Raw genomic sequence first — 18,275 nt, 5'->3', positions numbered from 1 at the left:
TCCAGTTACAAATGTGTGTCCCCTACCTGTTCGGTTGTCACCATGCCTCTTCTAACTTGCTCCTCAATAAATTTGGCAGTTTTTTCTTCATCATCCAGATCTTGTTTCTTCTTTTTCTCAAGTTCTTGCTGTCTACGTATTGTTTCAGGGTCTCTATCAATATACTGCATATACCACCCTTTGGGAGTCTCATCCACTTTGCAAAAACCTGGGAAAACACAAACAGAACTTTTCAACAGAACATTAGAGTACATACTGCAGTGACAAAATACAATTCAATGCAACCAGAAGGAGAGATTTGGCGTTCACTTGTTCCAATATGGAAACAGTATTAAAAAAAAAATGGATACTGGAAATTGGCTCCAGTATCCCAAATTAAACCATACTACTTTCAGTATAGCACACTAGTTCTCGAGAATCTTGCAAAGGCAGCAGGTAGCGCGCTCTGCATTCCAATACGAAAGGTTTGCTACTGTGTTATACCAAAGTGGAATAGTTACAGTGAAGTTGAGTGTTCGATTCACCTGTTAATTGTCACAGCTCTATTTTTCCAATTTAGTATTTACTACTGGGTTAATATGAAATGTATTAAAGAATTAAACACATGGCAGATGTTTCATTGTCACAGTAAGACACTGAATGTGTTCCAGATACTAACAAAGGGGTAATTTTGACTCTAAAATGTTTGTGTATCAGTGTAAAGCATATCATTTCAGGTTCTCATTGACAGTAATAATTAAGTTCATAGGCAGAATTTAAGGTACTACTGATTTTGGTATCCTGACATACAGAACTCGAGAAGTACTCTGCAAATGGTAACTGCAACTATATCCTCAACAAATTATACACTTCAGATTTTTAAAAATATCTTGAAACCATAATCAGTGTAAACTAATACAAAACAGAAGAACATCATTACCTTCTCGGCCTAACCACTTTGTGAAATCAGTCAGCGTTTCCCACTGTGTCGCATTCATATGGATGTGCTCTCGGTGACTGATGTACTCATTGTAAACAATATTGTTATGCACTCGCTTTGTTCCTAAACGTCACAAACAAAAGAGACAGATCATAGTCCAAAACCTTCAAAAAGTGTTCGTCTTTAACTCCGCACAATTCACAGAAGAAAAGCTCACCAAATCGTCTTCTGAGAAGTTCCAAAAACTCGTTCTTGAACTCACTGTATAAATAAAAGAGACAAAAGATGTTAAGGAGAGAATGGGCGGTCCAGCTAACAAAAACTCAACATGAATGTTCAGGTTAAGCTTTGGAGGGACAACGTTTTTGTTTTAGTAATGTTATATTTTCAATTTTACTTTTATTTTACCTACATTCATGGGCCAAAAACCTGTTTTTTAATTGGCAAATAATAAATTTCTATTAGGAGACTCTGAAACAGCTGCCCTATGTTATAAAGTCCTTGCTCGCCCAGCAGATAACCCCAGTGAGCAGTTGTGTTTTTGACTTGGCATTTAATATGTGCTTGTTGGACCGGGTAAATACTGCTGCAAAATGACCCCCAAACAAATCCCAGGTAAAAGGTTTTGGGAAAATGCTACCTTGCGAATACTTCTTTAGGAAGGCATAGCATCATTCTTGCAAATGTTTTATCAAGAGTCTAATCCATCTTGATATGACGTTTGGAGCTTCTCAGTCACAGTGGTTCATGAGATTTCAAGAACAAGAATCTATTTGGAGGTAGGGACAGCTTTAAAGCGGATATACCGGGGGCTGGCCAAGATGGCGGCATAAGAGGGCATTCTGCCCCGGAGCTCCTGCCGACGGCCTTACTTAGCACCGGCTTTTTGGCCATTTTCGCAGCGGTCGGTACTAAAATACAGAGCAGAGTGTCCCTGAAGCTACGGGGCAGCACGTTGAGGCGGAAACGGCCGCTGAGAGGACGTTTTGAACGCAGTTGGTGGGCTGATAGTTTGTGCGGGACGGAGAGGCCGTAGGACGCAGCTGAGCAGTGGGAGACCGGAGCCTTTGCGAGTGCCCGATCAGAGTGGTGGTGCTGGGCACATCTGCCGGAGATGGGAGCTGCACGGTGATATCGTGGCGATCCCCCGCGGCTGAGGTTTGAGGTGCCGTTGGAGTCCCAGGCTGGTGCCGCCATCTTGAGGGGGACCCGCAGCGCAGAAGGCAGACGAGCATAGCGGGCCCGGCGAGGCGGCGTGATGATGGCACGGACAGGAGAAGCACCGGAGGGGTCAGCAGAGCTGTCACCCCTGCAGCGGAGGGTAGGAGAGTGAACTTCGACAAATCTCCGGCGCAGCAGATAGGCGTCGGAGGTGCGCCCTGCCCGCCATTTTGTGACTGACACTCCGCGCCCGAGTGCGGGTTCCCGATGCTGCCAGCGAATGCGGGACTCAGCGGGTGTGAGGCCCAGCAGTGAAGCGGCCCAGAGAGGGCCCAATGATCCCCTTGGCAACGGTGCCTGCCCCGGGGGGGCCGGAACGCAGCGGAGTTCCACTTTGCGGGCCTACTGCCGGATCAGTCTGATGGGCAGTGTTGGAGGGGCCCGGGGAGTGAGGCGGCCTGCATAGCGGAATAGCCCGGTAAGACTGTTCAGCGTTTGCTGCGGACTGCCCGGCGACTGAAGGGTGGAGTGGCTGCTTGTGAGGGATTCTGTCTCGGCCTAACAGGGGTTCCCCCCTGGGAGCATGGACTTTGGAGGGGGAAGAGGCCGGCTGAGCCGCACCTAGCGAGCCCAGTGGGAATCCAGTACAGCCTATGGGACACAGCCATATCGCTGGAGAGGGAGGTTGGTCAGACGGTGACAAAGCAGGGGGGAGGCCTGGCCAGCAGCGCGAGTGGAGTAGGAGGAAGCACCGGGGCCAGGCCTTGCAATCAACGACCCCCAGCGAACAGAGGGAGAGCGATCTGCTTGGAGCTCCCCATTAGTTGCGATTGCCCAGGCGCATGGACCCCTGCTACCGGAGGGAGGAGTCAGGGGGGCCCCTTGGGTGGCAGGAATCTGCCACGGAGATCGGCGCAGAGCTGCGGACCCAGTGCCGCCATCATTGGAGCCAGAGGCAGCGCTCTGGGTGGCGGGGAACTGCGAGAAGGATCACCACCCCGCTGCTACGGCACACCGCCTTTGAGGGATACAGCCGTTGCACCCCAGAAGTTTAAGCCCCCAATTTGGTACTCCATCTGTAGAGGAGTCCGGTGAGATCACGATCAAGGGGGGGGAAGCCCGGCTGGCAATACACGTCTTCGGTGAACGGTGGTGGCGGTGGCTGAGTCCAGGGCCTGTTGCCTTCGGGGCCTTGCAAGAAGAGACTGAGGGGTTAATCCTGGGGCCACCTCATCCTGGAACTGACCTCGGGACTCCCCCAGAGTGGTGAGTTTCCGTACTGGCGGAGGGGGACCAATCCCGAAAGCACAGCCAAGTTGGGGGTGGCCTCTTGCAGCACTCTGGTTTACCAGTGGGGCGAGCCATGTCCTCCTCCAGGGTGCGCAAGGATAAGACTCTTTAAGGACCTGTTTGCAAAGGCACAAACTGGACAAACCGCCTCCAGCATGGCGACAGGTGCCTCTGGCCCGACATCGGAGAGTGAGGACGGCGCGGAGCCCATTACAAAAGCATTTCTTGAAGCCTTGTTTGTCGTGTTGCGAGAAGACATTCACACACTTAAGCGAGAGTTCACCACGGAGATCCGTAGAGACCTAGATGGCATTGGTGAGAGGGTCGCTGACCTGGAGGGCAAGAGTGATGGGAGAGACACTGAGATGGTGGCACTCCAGCAGGAAGTCCTCCGGATACATGACCAACAAGTTTACCTCCAAGCCTATCCTGAGGACTTAGAAAATCGCTCCCGGCGCCATAACATCCGGATCCGAGGAGTGAAATTGGATGAAGACTCGAAGGACCTGTTCACCTACACAAGGGAGCTTTTCAATCACATCCTGGGCAGACCCCTGGAGACGGAGTTGTGCATAGACCGCGCGCATAGAGTGGGACCTCCTCATGCATCGTGTGCCCCGCCACCAGACATCCTGGCTTGTGTCCAAGATTATCTCACCAAGGAAGCTATCCTCCAAAAAGCACGTCAGATGCACTCTGTGGAATTTCGGGACCAGGTGCCGGTTTTGTTTCAGGACTGATCAGCCCTCACCCTGCAAAAACGTAGAACCTTCAGACCGGTCACTCAGCATCTTCAACAGCGCAACATCCCTTACAGCTGGGACCATCCTTTTCGCTGTGTTTCGCATGGATAATAAGCTGTATCAACTGCGTTCCCTGACAGAGGCCTGTAGACTGCTGGGGGTGGATATCCCAAAAGAGGAGAGTGGGGATGAGATCACTAAAGAAGACACTGATGGAAATAGCTAGACTTTATTACCCCCATCCATTGTACCATTTTCCAAGGTTCCACCTCATCACCCGATCCATGCAAGTTATATATGGAATCGATGAACGAGCTGAACGACTCAGATTTCTATAGTACAGTACCTAACAACAAAGAACTTTAATTTCAAACAGTAGCTCATACCTGAAGAACAGCCTCGATACTACCAAAAGCTGGGTTATCATACACTCAACCTCATGAAAAGTGCCCCCTTTAATCTTACACATACATGCCTTTCGTGATTGAATCACATCTTCTACTTAATCGTCATGTCCTGAAGATTTTTACGAGACACCTCCCTTCAGATTCCATAGGAAAGTTGCTAAAGTATGTTTGCTCCAAAGGTAGAATTGTTAATAAACCAAATCAAACACTGAATTTTTCAGTCTTGTTCACCACTGTATGGATGCAGATTATCATTATAAAGAACGGCATTAAATTATTACTTGCAGCCGGTTTTACCCGTCATCCATCATTCAGTACCACGACACAAGCAGTCTTGCACTCCATACTTACATTGGGTGTGTTAAAGCACCAAGTAAAGTGGTTTTATGCCTCACTGTCGGAGATGTCCCGTGTCCCCCTACTAAAGCTTTGTGATTGCTGGGAGACTATATTGGATAGGGAACTTTTGGACTCTGAATGAGACAGAATCACTGCATTTCCCAATAGGGTTTCATGTAACACCAGACTGAAATACACGCCGTTTAATAACATACACATGACCTGCATGACGCCCCACAGACTTAGGGTCACCTATGGTGGTGAAATACGCAAGTGCCAGAGGTGTGACAGGGGGATGAACAAGCAGCAATTGACACAAATATTTAAAAAAAAAAACCTCATAATTCCAGTTATTTCTTCACAGTAGAATTACCATAACCATTGGTAACCCTTCGGCCTACTGCTTAGAAGAGCTTCTGATTAGTCTTCCTGTAGCACTGCCTTTTTAGGTTTTGCCTGGCGAAAAGATGCGCTCTGCGCATCTTTTTCGCGCAGGCGAAAACCTGATGAGAACTGTAGTGTGGGTTTGGGTCGGCCCTCGTCATTCATTGGCTGGCTCCATAAATGGAGCCTAGCCATTGGACGAGGGGCCTGTCCGTCAATGCCGGACCAGATTCGGGGGCGTTCCCGAGATTCTTTGGCTTTTGCCGACGTCACGCGACGTCAGCCGAAAGCCGGGAACGCCCCCGAATCTGGTCCGGCCGGGCCGTGCTTGTTTTTTGTGTGTATTTAGTATGGGTGACAATCCAGATGCCTGTTGTGCTCGCCACTATGATGTGTTCTCCGACGGGGTTCACACAGTGTTTAGCTGCCTGGTTTCCTACACGGTGCTTGGTTGTTTAATTGATTCTGTACGCGGAGGTTAGCTGGTTTATAGTACTGTGCAGTATGCTCAGTTCCCGAGTGCCTGTTGGTGCCACGCACGTCCCCTGGCTGCCGTCGTCTCGTGCGAGTGCTCGCTGTTACTTGCTGCCTGTTGGTGTGGTATGACAGCGATCGGCTGCCTTTTGGGAGCGTGCACAGTTCCTGCCTGTCGGTGCTGCTCTGCGGGTCGGTGCTCCGTCCGATGCAGTGTCAGCGCACGGTGCTTGCCCGCCTGTTGATGCCGTATAGGTGCATGCGCTGCGCGCAGTGCCCGCCTGTCAGTTGGCGCAGCGCACGGGATGGTGTGCAGGGAGCCCGGCAGCCAGGCGGCCGAGCATCCAGAACCGCCTCCGGCAGTTTGCTGTCCCTCACTCTGACAAGAAGCGGAACCCCAGCTGTTTCCGTCTCTTCTCTGCGCTCTCGGATCCCTGTATGATCCGAACGCGCGCTGAGCATCCCCGGCTCGATCCTTTCTGCTGTCAAAGTTTTATTTTTTAGTTAGTTTGTTCTCCTCGGCTCAGTATCCCGCGTGTGCTGCGCGCTGCGGAGCTCCCCGGGAAGGGGACCCCTCATCTCCGGCAGTGCTAATGATGCGCTCCGAGAAGCTGCTCCAACTCCCCCACACCTGCTGCCTCTGAAGAAGTCACTTCTCCCCGCGCAGGTCCATGGACAGGGCAGCAGGTGCCCCCCGGTGCCCAGGGTCACACGTGGGGTGCTTCTTCAGGCTGCAGCGCTCTGCGGAAAGTGCCGGCTGCCCTCCTCTTCTCCTCGGGCGCCCTCCCCAGCGCCGGTGGCTCCGATGCTCCTGGCTGCCAGGTTCAGCCCTGTCAGCGGATCCTCTTCAGGAAATGACGTGGCGGCTCAGGAGCCGGTTGCCAGGAGACGGAGGGACACAGTCCAGCTCTGCATAGGTGAAGAGAACAGTGCCGGGGGCTGCAGCATGTGCTGGGGGTGCCCGGAGGGTTTATCTATGGCCTGGCGACCGGAGTGCCCCGAGGGTCCGTGAACGGGGCAGCTACTTTCAGTCTAGGAGAAACAAGCCTGGGGGTTATGGAGTCACTCACCCAAGTAAAGCTTCCAATAGGTAAACATACAGGGAAATGTCTGGAATTACTTCGTTTGGCCAAAATTCAAATGTTCTGTCGAATCCTTAAGCTGACTGAAGTTCATACAAGATTTCTTTTTCGCGCCGTTGCTGAATTCCCTGCACACATGGATGTCCAGCGTGGGATCAGTGTGTTTATTTTCGAGAGCTCACATTTAGAGCAATTTCGAGCACGCTGTGGTGGAGGCTGTAATGGTAACCCTCACAGAAGACCACATTATCCAGCACTGTAGCGTAGCCAGTGTGACACTGCGCTAGTGCAAGAAAGGACACGGGCCCACTGGATGCTGTCGGCCACATAAATAAAAGCAATAATCGGGGTTCACGTGCCCCTCAGGCCTCTGGGCGCGGCGTCACTGCACCTGCTGCACCAATGGAAGCTACGCCACTCCCCTCCCACTGCCACTATTACACCTGTGTGATTCTCAGGGATGGGCATTTAAATGTTATCAGAGTCTGCAAGTACAGTGCTGCCAGGTTCTACTTAATGGTTCTCTTCATGTACTGGTCACAGAACGAGAAGTGTTAGGTGACACCTGAGCCTGTTGCCTTCCGCTCTTTGTAGCAGGTGCATTAACCCTCTGCGAGTCGTGCTGTATTATTGTCCAAACATCAATAAGGAACTTGGGAGGGACTATTTTGTAAAGAAAGTGGGTGAAAAACTATTGAAGTCAGGCATGAACCCAGAAGTATATAGCTGGGGCAGGATTGACATCATAGGGTTTAGGTGGTTAACCTTTAGATTTTAGGACTAGACAGGCTAGAGGCAAATTTTATGTTGCTAAGCATGGATCACCTGCGCTCGGTTCGTTTGACCAATGTAATTTACACATCATGCTTGATCCAACCAGCCAGGAACAAGTCCTGGTGATTGATGAAGGGATACAAATGAGTAATGAGTTGACTACAAAGTTTCTAAATGTTTTCCGTTGTAAGCTAGGACATTTTAAAGGATTCAAGCACAAGATTATCTTGGTAACTGATGCAAAGCTCATAGTTCACAAAGTACGGAGTATTCATTTTATGGTGAGGGAGGACGTTTCCAAGGAACTTGAGTAGTTGATAAATTGTGGGGTCATAGAACTGATTGATGTGTCAGATTGCATATCTCCTTTGGCCGTAGCCAGACAGGTGTGTGGCTCTGGGTGGGTGTGTGTGCCTCTGGGTGAGTGTGTGTGGCTCTGGGTGGGTGTGTGTGGCTCTGGGTGGGTGTGTGTGGCTCTGGGTGTGTGGGTGTGGCTCTGGGTGTGTGGGTGTGGCTCTGGGTGTGTGGGTGTGGCTCTGGGTGTGTGTGTGTGTGTGTGTGTGTGTGGCTCTGGGTGGGTGTGTGTGGCTCTGGGTGGGTGTGTGTGGCTGGCTCTGGGTGTGTGTATGTGTGGCTCTGGGTGGGTGTGTGTGGCTCTGGGTGTGTGTGGGTGTGGCTCTGGGTGTGTGTGTGTGTGTGTGTGTGTGGCTCTGGGTGGGTGTGTGTGGCTCTGGGTGGGTGTGTGTGGCTGGCTCTGGGTGTGTGTATGTGTGGCTCTGGGTGTGTGTGTGTGGCTCTGGGTGTGTGTGTGTGGCTCTGGGTGTGTGTGTGTGGTAGTAATTGCTGTCTGCTGAGCTCGTCCATAGGGTACAATAGGTCTCACATTTGCGAGAGATTAAGCTATTGGCATTGTAAATGACAATGCCATTTATTTATGTTTAAAAAAACATAAATAAAAATAATGTCAAGAGCAATGCCAATAGCTCTAACTTTAACAAAGGCAAAACCATTGCATTGTAAATGCTTGTTGGGAGATGGTGGTGGTGAAGGTTTGGACTGCAGACTTTATTGTTCAAAGCAAAAGGGACACCTTAGGTGAGGCCAGCACTTTGTCTTTTCCCTGATCTCTTTTTAGTGTAGCTGATGACAGCCTGGTGCTAAAATTCTCAAACCTCTTTGTGCTGCTGTTTTGTTTGCTTGAAGCTGAAGTCTACCCTGCTGTGAGGAGCATCAATCTAAACAAAGTCTGTGTCTGAAGAGCAACCTGGAAAGGACTGCCCCTGAAGCCTGGAGCACCAGTGCCTGTCAGCTTGCCAAGACCAGTGAGCCGTGTGAGGAAGAGGAAAGCTCTGGTGGAAACAAGGCCCAGTGTGGAATCCTAGCGACTGGATTCCTGTAGCAAGGTGTGAGGAGACGGGTGCAGCACAGTTCAGGTTGTTGCTTGTATGCAAGATCGAGTCGGTGATCCAGTTTGAAAGAGAGGGCAGCCATGAAGTGAACTGTGAAGTTTGAAGTGCTGATCGGCCTTCACCAGTGAATGGTGTGTAAGTGGATGACCCCGTATGCCAGAGGGGGACACTGAAGTTTGTCATGCTGACCACGCTGCCACCAGTTGCATTGTGTAAGTTGGCAACCCTGTATGCCAGAAGGGGCACCATGAAAGTTTGCCATGCCGAACGGTCCTTTGCCCATGTGTAATGTGCAAGACAGAGACCCAGTATGTTAAAGGGGACCGCTGTGAAAAGAAACCAGCTGCTGCTTTGACTGGGATGTTGCCAGAGTAAAGCAGGTGTGGTGACCCTATATGTCAGAGTGGCCCACCAAAGGAAGACAAGGATCGTAACCTGGTGGATGCCATGGTCGCAAGGAGAGGCCACTGTGGTGACCCATACGGGTCAGAGCCCTGACTGAAGATCAGTGGCCCTGACTGAGGATCAGAACTAGAAGCCGTGGAATCCTCCCCCACCACCGGCCAGTGGGGGAAGCAATGGAAATTTACCGTCTGCAGTCCCTACGGAGCCGCATGTATGATCCTCGTTGAAAGCAGCTACTGCAGCTGCCACACCCGTGAGAGAGATACTCTCTGAGACTCTAGTGGGACAATCCCTGCAGGTGCAGGCAAGACTGAAGGAAAGGTCAGAAGGCTCTGGAAGAACTTTTATGCCAGATAGCGCTTTGGCTCTGGAAACATTTGGACTTTTCTAACAGAGTCGGAGTGGGACTTCTGAGAGTCAGACTGCTAGAGGGGCCTAACCTGAATGTCACCTATGGTGAATGGGGAATAACCACTACCATTAGTGAGATGAGAGAGGCACTCAGGGGACTGCCTTTAAACACGACAACCCCAACATCATGGGTCTGAGTGTATTGTTTGCGCATGCCATATTTCAATTTAAGGTTGTATATAAACAATCCTTTCAACATAAAAGGAAGTATTTGACTGGACAATCATTTATTGCTGCTACTGAACTTATTTTGAGTTGTGAGCCAGTGTGACTCACCCTGCGTTTACCTCAATCCTTCCAGTTTGCAGAGTCATTTAGGAGGGACCCTGGGACATCAGAAGCAAACACCCTCAACAATCATGGTTGAAGCCTAGCATTACCTACTTGACTGCAGCCCCTTAACTGAGTCAGACATCATGTGAAATTCAATATTTGCAAGGGTTAACGCAAGAGTACTTCATCATCATCAGCCTTTATTCGGATTTAACAAGAAAACCATAAAAATCAAACAAATACCATTAAAATAAGACCCCATCAAATAATTTAACACAAACAATACAAAGCTAAATAGCAAACGCTTTTGATGGATCCATATTGCCACACTCACCTAAATTTAACATTAGGAGTTAATCTCAGCTGGACCTAAGCCTAATTGCAGTCCTTAAAAAGCTGAGTGTGTGTAATACTGAATTGCTTGAAAGCAGTTGTAAAAAAAATAAAAGCTGCCTAAAGCTAGCTTTCTTTAGAATAGGAATAATAAAAGACTTGCTTGGAACCTCATAAAAACTACAGAACATTAAAAAGGAAATCATATCCTGTCGAGGCTTTCCGTCGCCGCCACAGGGTAAGAGACACTGCTCTCTATATACACCGCGGGGGATGGGCTAGAAGATAATGAAAGAGGTCCAGACGAAAGTCAGTAAAAAGCGGTCATGGGCACTTTTGAACCATAAGAGATAGAGTTCAGTGAATGGCACGGTCTTCAACAGAGAATACCTATGAACAATGGGCTTCCTCAACTCCTCTGGTGGGAAAGCAATGTCTAGCAACTGTATAGTAAGCCAGACCTAAAGACACCACTTCAGCCAATTCCTATTGGCTGAAAAGACACACCAGCTGACTCCCTTACAGACATAAGAAAGAAACAACAAACTTATGGATCACTTGGGTATGCTCCTTTCGTTTGCACACATTTTCACATACGAATTTTAATTGAAGTACGTTTTACAGCCTCAACATGAATTTACAGAAACCATGCAACAACGTGGCCTTTCACAGTGAGTCACACATTTTTGCCAGCAGTAGGATGGTGCTGATTTCTGAGAAAAGTCTCTTGTGATTGGGAGCATGGGAGGGCAATTGAAGAGACCAGCAGATGACAAAAGGTAAATTCATAAATGGAAAAATAAGAATACAGAAACAAATGGAAAAGGTCATACTGCAACTAAGTTCTCATCATTTACACATGCACAATACAAAATAGTACCACTTAAGGGATAATTATTATAACACTAATTCATTTGTATATATTAACTTGATATTTACACCTCCCCAATTAAGTCCACTGGCAATACAAGCTGTTTCAGTCTCGGGACAAAATCAATCAAAAATTGCTGTTTAACATATGCTATATTATAACAGTGCCCTTCAAACAGTGCTCCTTTCAACCAAATTTCAAAATATTTCCAGTAAGTCCCCAGGCAGGGTCAGATAAGAGTACTGTGGGCTCAATGCTCTCAGGATTAACAGTGTTTTTAACAATCTACCTGGTAAAATGTGCTTTGACATAGAGTAATTGAATATGAATTAAAATATTTAAACTATAAAAATGTTGCCAGAAATTAAAAGACAAACAATGAAAATACAGAAATGAAAAAATAAATATATGAAAAAATAAAACCTATATTTTGCTTTAAGATCCTCATATGAATTAACAAGCATTTGCAATGCAATAGGTCTCGCGTTATTAAAGTTTGAGCTATTGGCATTGCTAATAATAATGCAACACCCTAGAAACCAACACTCCCGAAGTATCCATTACCACTCAAAAGAAAAAGCCCAGACACAACTGCCAGCCATAAGAAGAAACTGCAAGCATGCAAAGCTTTGGGACTCAGGATTTTTAATGGCAGGACAAGGGGGTCGCTGAGAAAATACACATGCAGCTCTCTTTTAGGTAATATATAACAGAGTACGGAAATGATTTAAGATATGGTAGCATTCCGCCAGTCTGTCCTTCATATTTTTAGTTTCTTACTGCTCCGGTGGAGTATTTCAAAGGAAAATATTTCCACTGTAACAGCAGGAGCACCTACGTAAGAAAGCAATTCGGGCTCAGCTACCATATCATGGTATTTCCTTGCCATTATTTTTGTTTCTCTATATCAATCATTTTTCACACAATGTGGGTGGAGGCCATGGAACACTTTTAATGGCGAGGAGTAGCAGGCTTCACATGATTCTCCTGAGCTGGGGGAAAATCTGCATTTGAAATCCCATCTTAAATAGGTCTGGCCTTCTGAACTACAGATCTGGCAGCTCTGTAGTGTCCGCCAGGTCAAAATTTTCTAAAAGCAGAGTCAGCAGAAGCTCTGGCAATAGGAAACCTAGTAGTTCAACCAACTGTAAATAAGGCGTGGAAACAGCAGGTCTAGAGAACCAGGATCCTTGCCAATAAGTAAGAAAAGGCAATGAAACACGTTGGCCTTTCTATTTAAAATGGTCTAATACATGGTATGGTCTTTAATCATGAGTGTGGGCATTATTAATTAAAGACTAATTACTAGAGGGTCTGTGCAACTCATTTAAAATATTTTTTCTTGTGAGGAAGATGCTTCTCCTCCCTCTTAGGGAACGTCAGGGCGTTGATAGAGATGTGTTGTATAGAAAATACAATTAGATAAACAATTCACACACATACAACATTCTTATTGAACTTGTTCGGGTCTTGGTTCCTTCAGATGAAGAGGAAAGGTGCAGATGATGAGATGTGAGTAAATTGACGAGAATATGCCAACTGCTCCATGGTGGTTACTTACGTGAGGCTCTCCTTTGCTTTTGTGTCTGGGTGTTTTTCGGGTGCACTTGTTGTATCCACTGGCACCGGCCTGTTGTCATGGTTTTATACATTGACACATACATCGGGAGGTTCTAGTAGATTTGCATTAGAGGTTACCCTTATCGTAAGAGTAAGTGAGGGACCCCACAGAATGTTTTAATGTGATTAGGTATGTGTGATACTCCACTGTCTTATTGTTTCTTTGAGGCATTGTGGCAGTGCCATGAAATGGACAGGCCCTGTTCAGGCCGCAATTCGTGGCATCCTTCACACTGCTGTCAAGAAATCAGATGATGTTTTATAAAGACATGGCGGCGTGGTTGGAGCTTAAAAAAGTGTTTTGCATTTTTTTGCTTATGTGCATTTCCAATACCACTTGGGATGGGATCCCATACATTGCACCAACGCTAGTGCAATTTTGAACCAACACTTTGGGGATTCATATGAAAAGCTCGTATACTGGTGCAATTTTGTGCTGACTTGTGCAGCACATTAACGTGTTAAATAAAAAGACATTTACACTAACCAGAGCAAACACATCCAAACGACGGTGCCCGGCTGCTCCAGCACCAGTGCAGTGTAGATAACGTAGCGCCTGGGGTCTACCTTCTGTGCGCCAACCATAACACCCCTTGTGGGGATGAGCGTCACGGTCTACGCTTTATGTGGGAGGCGCGAGGGTATCCCGAAGACGTCACAGATCAAGCATACAGATGTGGAGTTGAAACTGCTAGAAAGTGCCTATCAGCGGTGTTTCTAGGCGCTTCAGGAGGTGAGAGGGGGGCTGCGTTAGCGAGCCGTGTCTCTGCTGAGAGACAGATGTGGTCTAGTCTATCGGTAGGCGAGGAGATTTTCCAACATGTGCTTGTCTCAGATAGACAGAGTCAGTCATGGGCAGCCACCAAGCTGATAGCCAGAGACCGGTCCTAGGATGCTTGTTTCCGGTCCAGAGAAGATATGGCTTGGCAGTTCGGGCTGGACTGTTCCCATGAGGCACAGGGTCAGACTGATTTACATATAGCCATGTCTGAACTGGGGTGGCGGAGTGAGCTAAAGAATGGTGATGGATTAAACCCAGATCAGTTGACTGGGGGTGAGTGTTTGATTGGCTCAAACGCTCCATCCATCATCCCCTTTTGTATCGCATCAGGTCTGTTAGAGCAGTGTTTCCCAACCGGTGGTCCGCGGACCCCCAGGGGTCCCTGACACATTCCCAGGGGGTCCGCAGGCAGGAGGTTTAAAAGCACTGCAAAGTATCTTGTTTACTTAGCATTTTTCAAAGAACAATAAAAGTGTCAAGATAACGCCAGTGATCAATGTCCCTGCTGGAGAGAGATGAGAGTTTTGTCCAGTAGCAGCTTTGACTTATCTAATGTAGCACAGACGTTAATATGCCTACTGCAAAGAACGTGTACCATGCATTTTAAAAAACAGTATTTTATATGCATTGGTCAGTGGGTTACTGCTTTTGTCAGAGAGATTCTTTTGTTAAAGTGCAGTTTATAAGTGACAATCATAATCTAGCACAGTGACCTATAAACTATCAAACAGCTGCTTGCAAACTGCAAGGTACAAGTTTGTGACTTATGTTTTTTCCCAGTCTTTCATTATCCTGATACTGCTAAAAAGGTTTATTTGGGTGGAAATACATTTTTATTGTTAAAGTCAATGCTAACCACTGTGTTATGTTCTGAATCCTGAATTTGTGCTTCTCCAGATCAAGCACTCTTTAAAAATGCCTACCAGTATGAATGACATGCGAGTTCTACACCTTGTAGTCCCCTTTGCCTTATGTAACATTTTCTATACACTGATTTATACGTATGATTCACGGTCTCTATATGTGTGTGATGTAAATTGCTCTGACATCCTACAATGGTATGAGAGATGCTTTAAAAAATGAATTACATGTGACAGAGGGGCTTAGTCAGGTCTTCATTTACTATTCTTTAAAAGCTAATACAATTCAATATATAAAGATAAATGTGTTGTAGACTGCACCATTTTTTCCTAAATTTCTTAGGGGGGAGAGCCTCCCAAAACCCCCTTTGTAGTAGTCAGGCACACTCACTGCATTTGGTGTGCACCGTATGGGGACTGGTCTGAAATCATTTGCCAGGGCTGCTTTGGGTTTTCAGTCTGGCCCTGACAGGAGCAGGAGCCTCGTACTGGAAAATCAAACCAACCATTGAAAAGTTAGTCACGGAGATGCAGCACCAACCTTCCCATTAACCTTTTTCGTTTTCTTGCAAATTCTTTCAGTATAAAATGCAACAGAAGTGGCGGAGAGTGTCGTTAGCCTCCTTGACTTAACACACTCCGCCATTTCAGAAACGCAGGAATGCACCATATGTACAAGAATATGGTTCAGCCCTGCGTATCCCCTGCGCTGGCACTACACTTAACAGGGGAAGATTGTTTATGTACAGGAAGGCCCCCCTTCCTGCACAAACAATCTTGAAATGTTGTTTTGTCACTTCTATGTGTGCTGCTTAATGCAGCACACATGGAAGTTACAAAATGTCATTTTCTTTTTAAAGATTGTTGATGTGCAGGAAGGGTCACCTTCCTGAACATAAACAATCCAAGGCGTTTTGCAAAAACGAGGAGAAATGAAGCATTTCACCTTGTTTTGCCAAGTTAAGACCAGGTTTTCCCTGGTCTTAATTTTGGCGCTGCCTCCCATTTACGCTGCCCTCTAAATAGGGGCAGCGTCAAAATCAATGGGTGTTGCAGGGGAGACGCCCATCGCAACATCCACTGCCCACTCCTTTCACGCAAAGCATTGGGTGAAAGGGGGTCTCATTTACAAGGCACCGTTTAGCCACGTTAAGTGGCTTAACGTTGCCTTATAAGGCGCAGCCACTATCGCCACGGGAACGTCTCAAAAAGTGATGTTCCCATGGTGATAGGGGCTTATAAATATGCCCCCAAAATCATTAGTAATTCGAGTATTTGTTTTGCACATGTGTGTTAATATTTTTCGAATTACTGTGTTGATGTTTCAAATTTAAATCCTACAAATTGCTTGGGGGTCCCTGGCTTCCAGTGGTGGCTCAATGGGGGTCCTCAGGAGTCAACAGTTTGGGAACCACTGTGTTAGAGGATGGTTTCCATTGCAGTGGGGGGCGGGGGAGTCCATGCCAGGTTTTCAAGGTGACCTCGCGTGACTAAAACGAGTAACTGTAATTCATTTATTTATTTAGTGCATTTAAATAAATCTTGTCGGTATCCTGCATGGATCCGGCTGTCCTGGACTTTCGTTGGACACCCCGCGCCATAGAGATCTGTTTGATGTGCGGCTCACCAGTATTAATGTTGTTGTAACTTGGAACCCTTACACGCTTTCTCCAATCGCAGGGGCATGACATCGGGGAACACGCCTCCATCGCCGTCGTTTTACCCTGAGCGCAACGCTTTTCACTGTTTAACAAACTACACAACTTTCAACATTCGTGCAGGCATATTAGTGTTTTGTTTTTTTTTACATTTATTTCCTGAACTCCACTTTTCTCAAGAAAGTTATTTCCTTTTATTTTTAATAAACTGTTGAGACCGATAGGAAATCACTTCCTGTGTATGGGACAGGACACACATATTTATCTTAATGAACAGCAAGTAAACTAAAGGTAATCAAGATGGAAAGACAATGGTTGTTGTATGACTTAACAGAAGCCCGTGCCCCCACGCCTGCTGCTAAAATACTGAGATATTAGAAAAGCACCGAAAATGTGCAGCACTACAGAGGAGCTTGTTTTACGGAATACGCAAATCACAGGGAAAGGACTTCCTGCAAATAAAAACGCCAATTCACCCCTCGTAATCTTCCTGCGGTGAGTCTCCAGAAGGTGCTCAAGTGGTAGATTAAGGGTTATGGCAGTAGGTTGGCATTAGTTTATTGAGGGTGGTGCTTGGGGGTGTGCTCTGGTGGCACAGTTAAATTCTAGTCGGTGGACCTAAAACATAAGTTTGAACTCCATCTTCCCACGTCAACAAGTTGTGTGATCCTGAGCAAATCACTTTATTTTCATGTACCCCAACTTACTGCTCTGCTAAAAAATAGTTTGCATAGTGACATTTAATGGTATTTATTTTGTTTAACATTACCATTGGAGTAGCAGAAGCATATATTCGTACATTTGTATACAATGTGTTGTCACAGTCTGCCCACAGTGTGCAAATGTTTGTCTATTTGGCACAGTAGTTTGTGGGCAGGGCCGTAGCACGTGGAAAGGCTACTGCAGGCCGAGGCTTCCACTTAAAGCACCGGGCTAGGGTGAAGGGATGCCCCCAGATAGCCGCACACATGCTTGATTTCAGTACTCCTGGGTCCGCCAGGTACTGGCACATCCCAGCCCTACAACCCATCACTGCTCGGGGGAGAGGTAGAACACACACGACACACCCCTAAAAAGATGTTGAAGGCTCCTGTCATCGACCCACTATAATCACGGCCCTCCTCCTTCCAAAAATACCAAAAACCGCACCACAGAGGAGCGGGGGGAGGAAGCGCGGCAGCGAGGCGAACGCGTGCTGCTGCGCGTGCTAGACACGGATGGGAATGGGCGCTGCAAAGGCAGGACATGCGCCCGGCTTTGCCCAATAGCGTGCCTTTAAAAAAAAAAAAAATTAAACGTGAAAGCCAATGCCTGCCGGCGAAAGCCTGATCACACGCAAGAGCTTGTGGTCAGCTTTCAAAACCCCCTTAAAGATGTCTTGCGCTGCGCGATCACTGCAGGGCACTGCAACGCTGGGCGCGAGACCTAAAAATCACAACTGCAAATCTGTTTTAGCCTACATTCCTTGGAGATTTAAAATGTATTTATTATTTTACTTATCTTGCAATATTTAAAAATTTACTTAAGTGGGAGAAATTGATAGTTAGGTTTTTTGGGGGGGGGTGGGGGGGGCAAACCATCCTTGTGGAGCAAGAATGATTTACAGTCAGCAGAATCTTAGTTACTTTTACTCCAACACTACAAGAAGTAAGCAATAGTGATGGCAATACATGAATGTAGGGTACATTAGAATCAAGTTGTATCCACTGAAAATGAATGCTACTATTACAGAATTTAGGAATGGGAGGAGAAGGCAAGTTGTTACTGCTTGCATGATCCCTAAATTAAAGGTTTGGACACAATTTGTAATACTTTGTGTTTTTGTGACTAAAGATGAAAAATGTCAGGATGCTAAAAGTCTAACTGTCTGCTTCAGATGGTCATTCTGTGTTGCATGCAGACTGACATCTTATAGCACATTGGAATCAACCATTATTTTGCAGTATCATTAAATATGGGGTTGGTTATTTCTTAATATCTTAATGAATTATTAGGGGCGCTATTTTCAGGAATCATGCTTCACCTTTCAAAGTATTACATTAGTAATCATAAGAGGCTGTGCTTGAATATGTTTTAGTAGT

The 18,275-nt window shown here is 46.9% G+C and overlaps 1 protein-coding gene across 2 annotated transcripts in view; it reads right to left on the bottom strand.

Annotated features, from left to right (window-relative positions):
- Nucleotides 1-18,275, bottom strand: part of KIN (Kin17 DNA and RNA binding protein) — a 236,145-nt gene that overhangs the window by 176,577 nt on the left and 41,293 nt on the right. For both annotated transcript variants that reach the window (XM_078677075.1, XM_078677070.1), the window contains exons 3-5: nt 1,137-1,180; nt 920-1,042; nt 27-208 (exon numbers count right to left, since the gene is read on the bottom strand). In XM_078677075.1, the coding sequence (XP_078533201.1) occupies nt 27-208; nt 920-1,042; nt 1,137-1,180 (349 nt within the window). The remainder of the gene's footprint in view (nt 1-26; nt 209-919; nt 1,043-1,136; nt 1,181-18,275) is intronic.

Source organism: Lissotriton helveticus, chromosome 1_1 (genome assembly GCF_964261635.1).
Source record: "Lissotriton helveticus chromosome 1_1, aLisHel1.1, whole genome shotgun sequence".
In the NCBI taxonomy this organism is placed as follows: Eukaryota; Metazoa; Chordata; class Amphibia; order Caudata; family Salamandridae; genus Lissotriton; species Lissotriton helveticus.
Note: the sequence above shows the minus strand (reverse complement) of the source record. Positions and strands in the feature narration are given on the sequence as shown.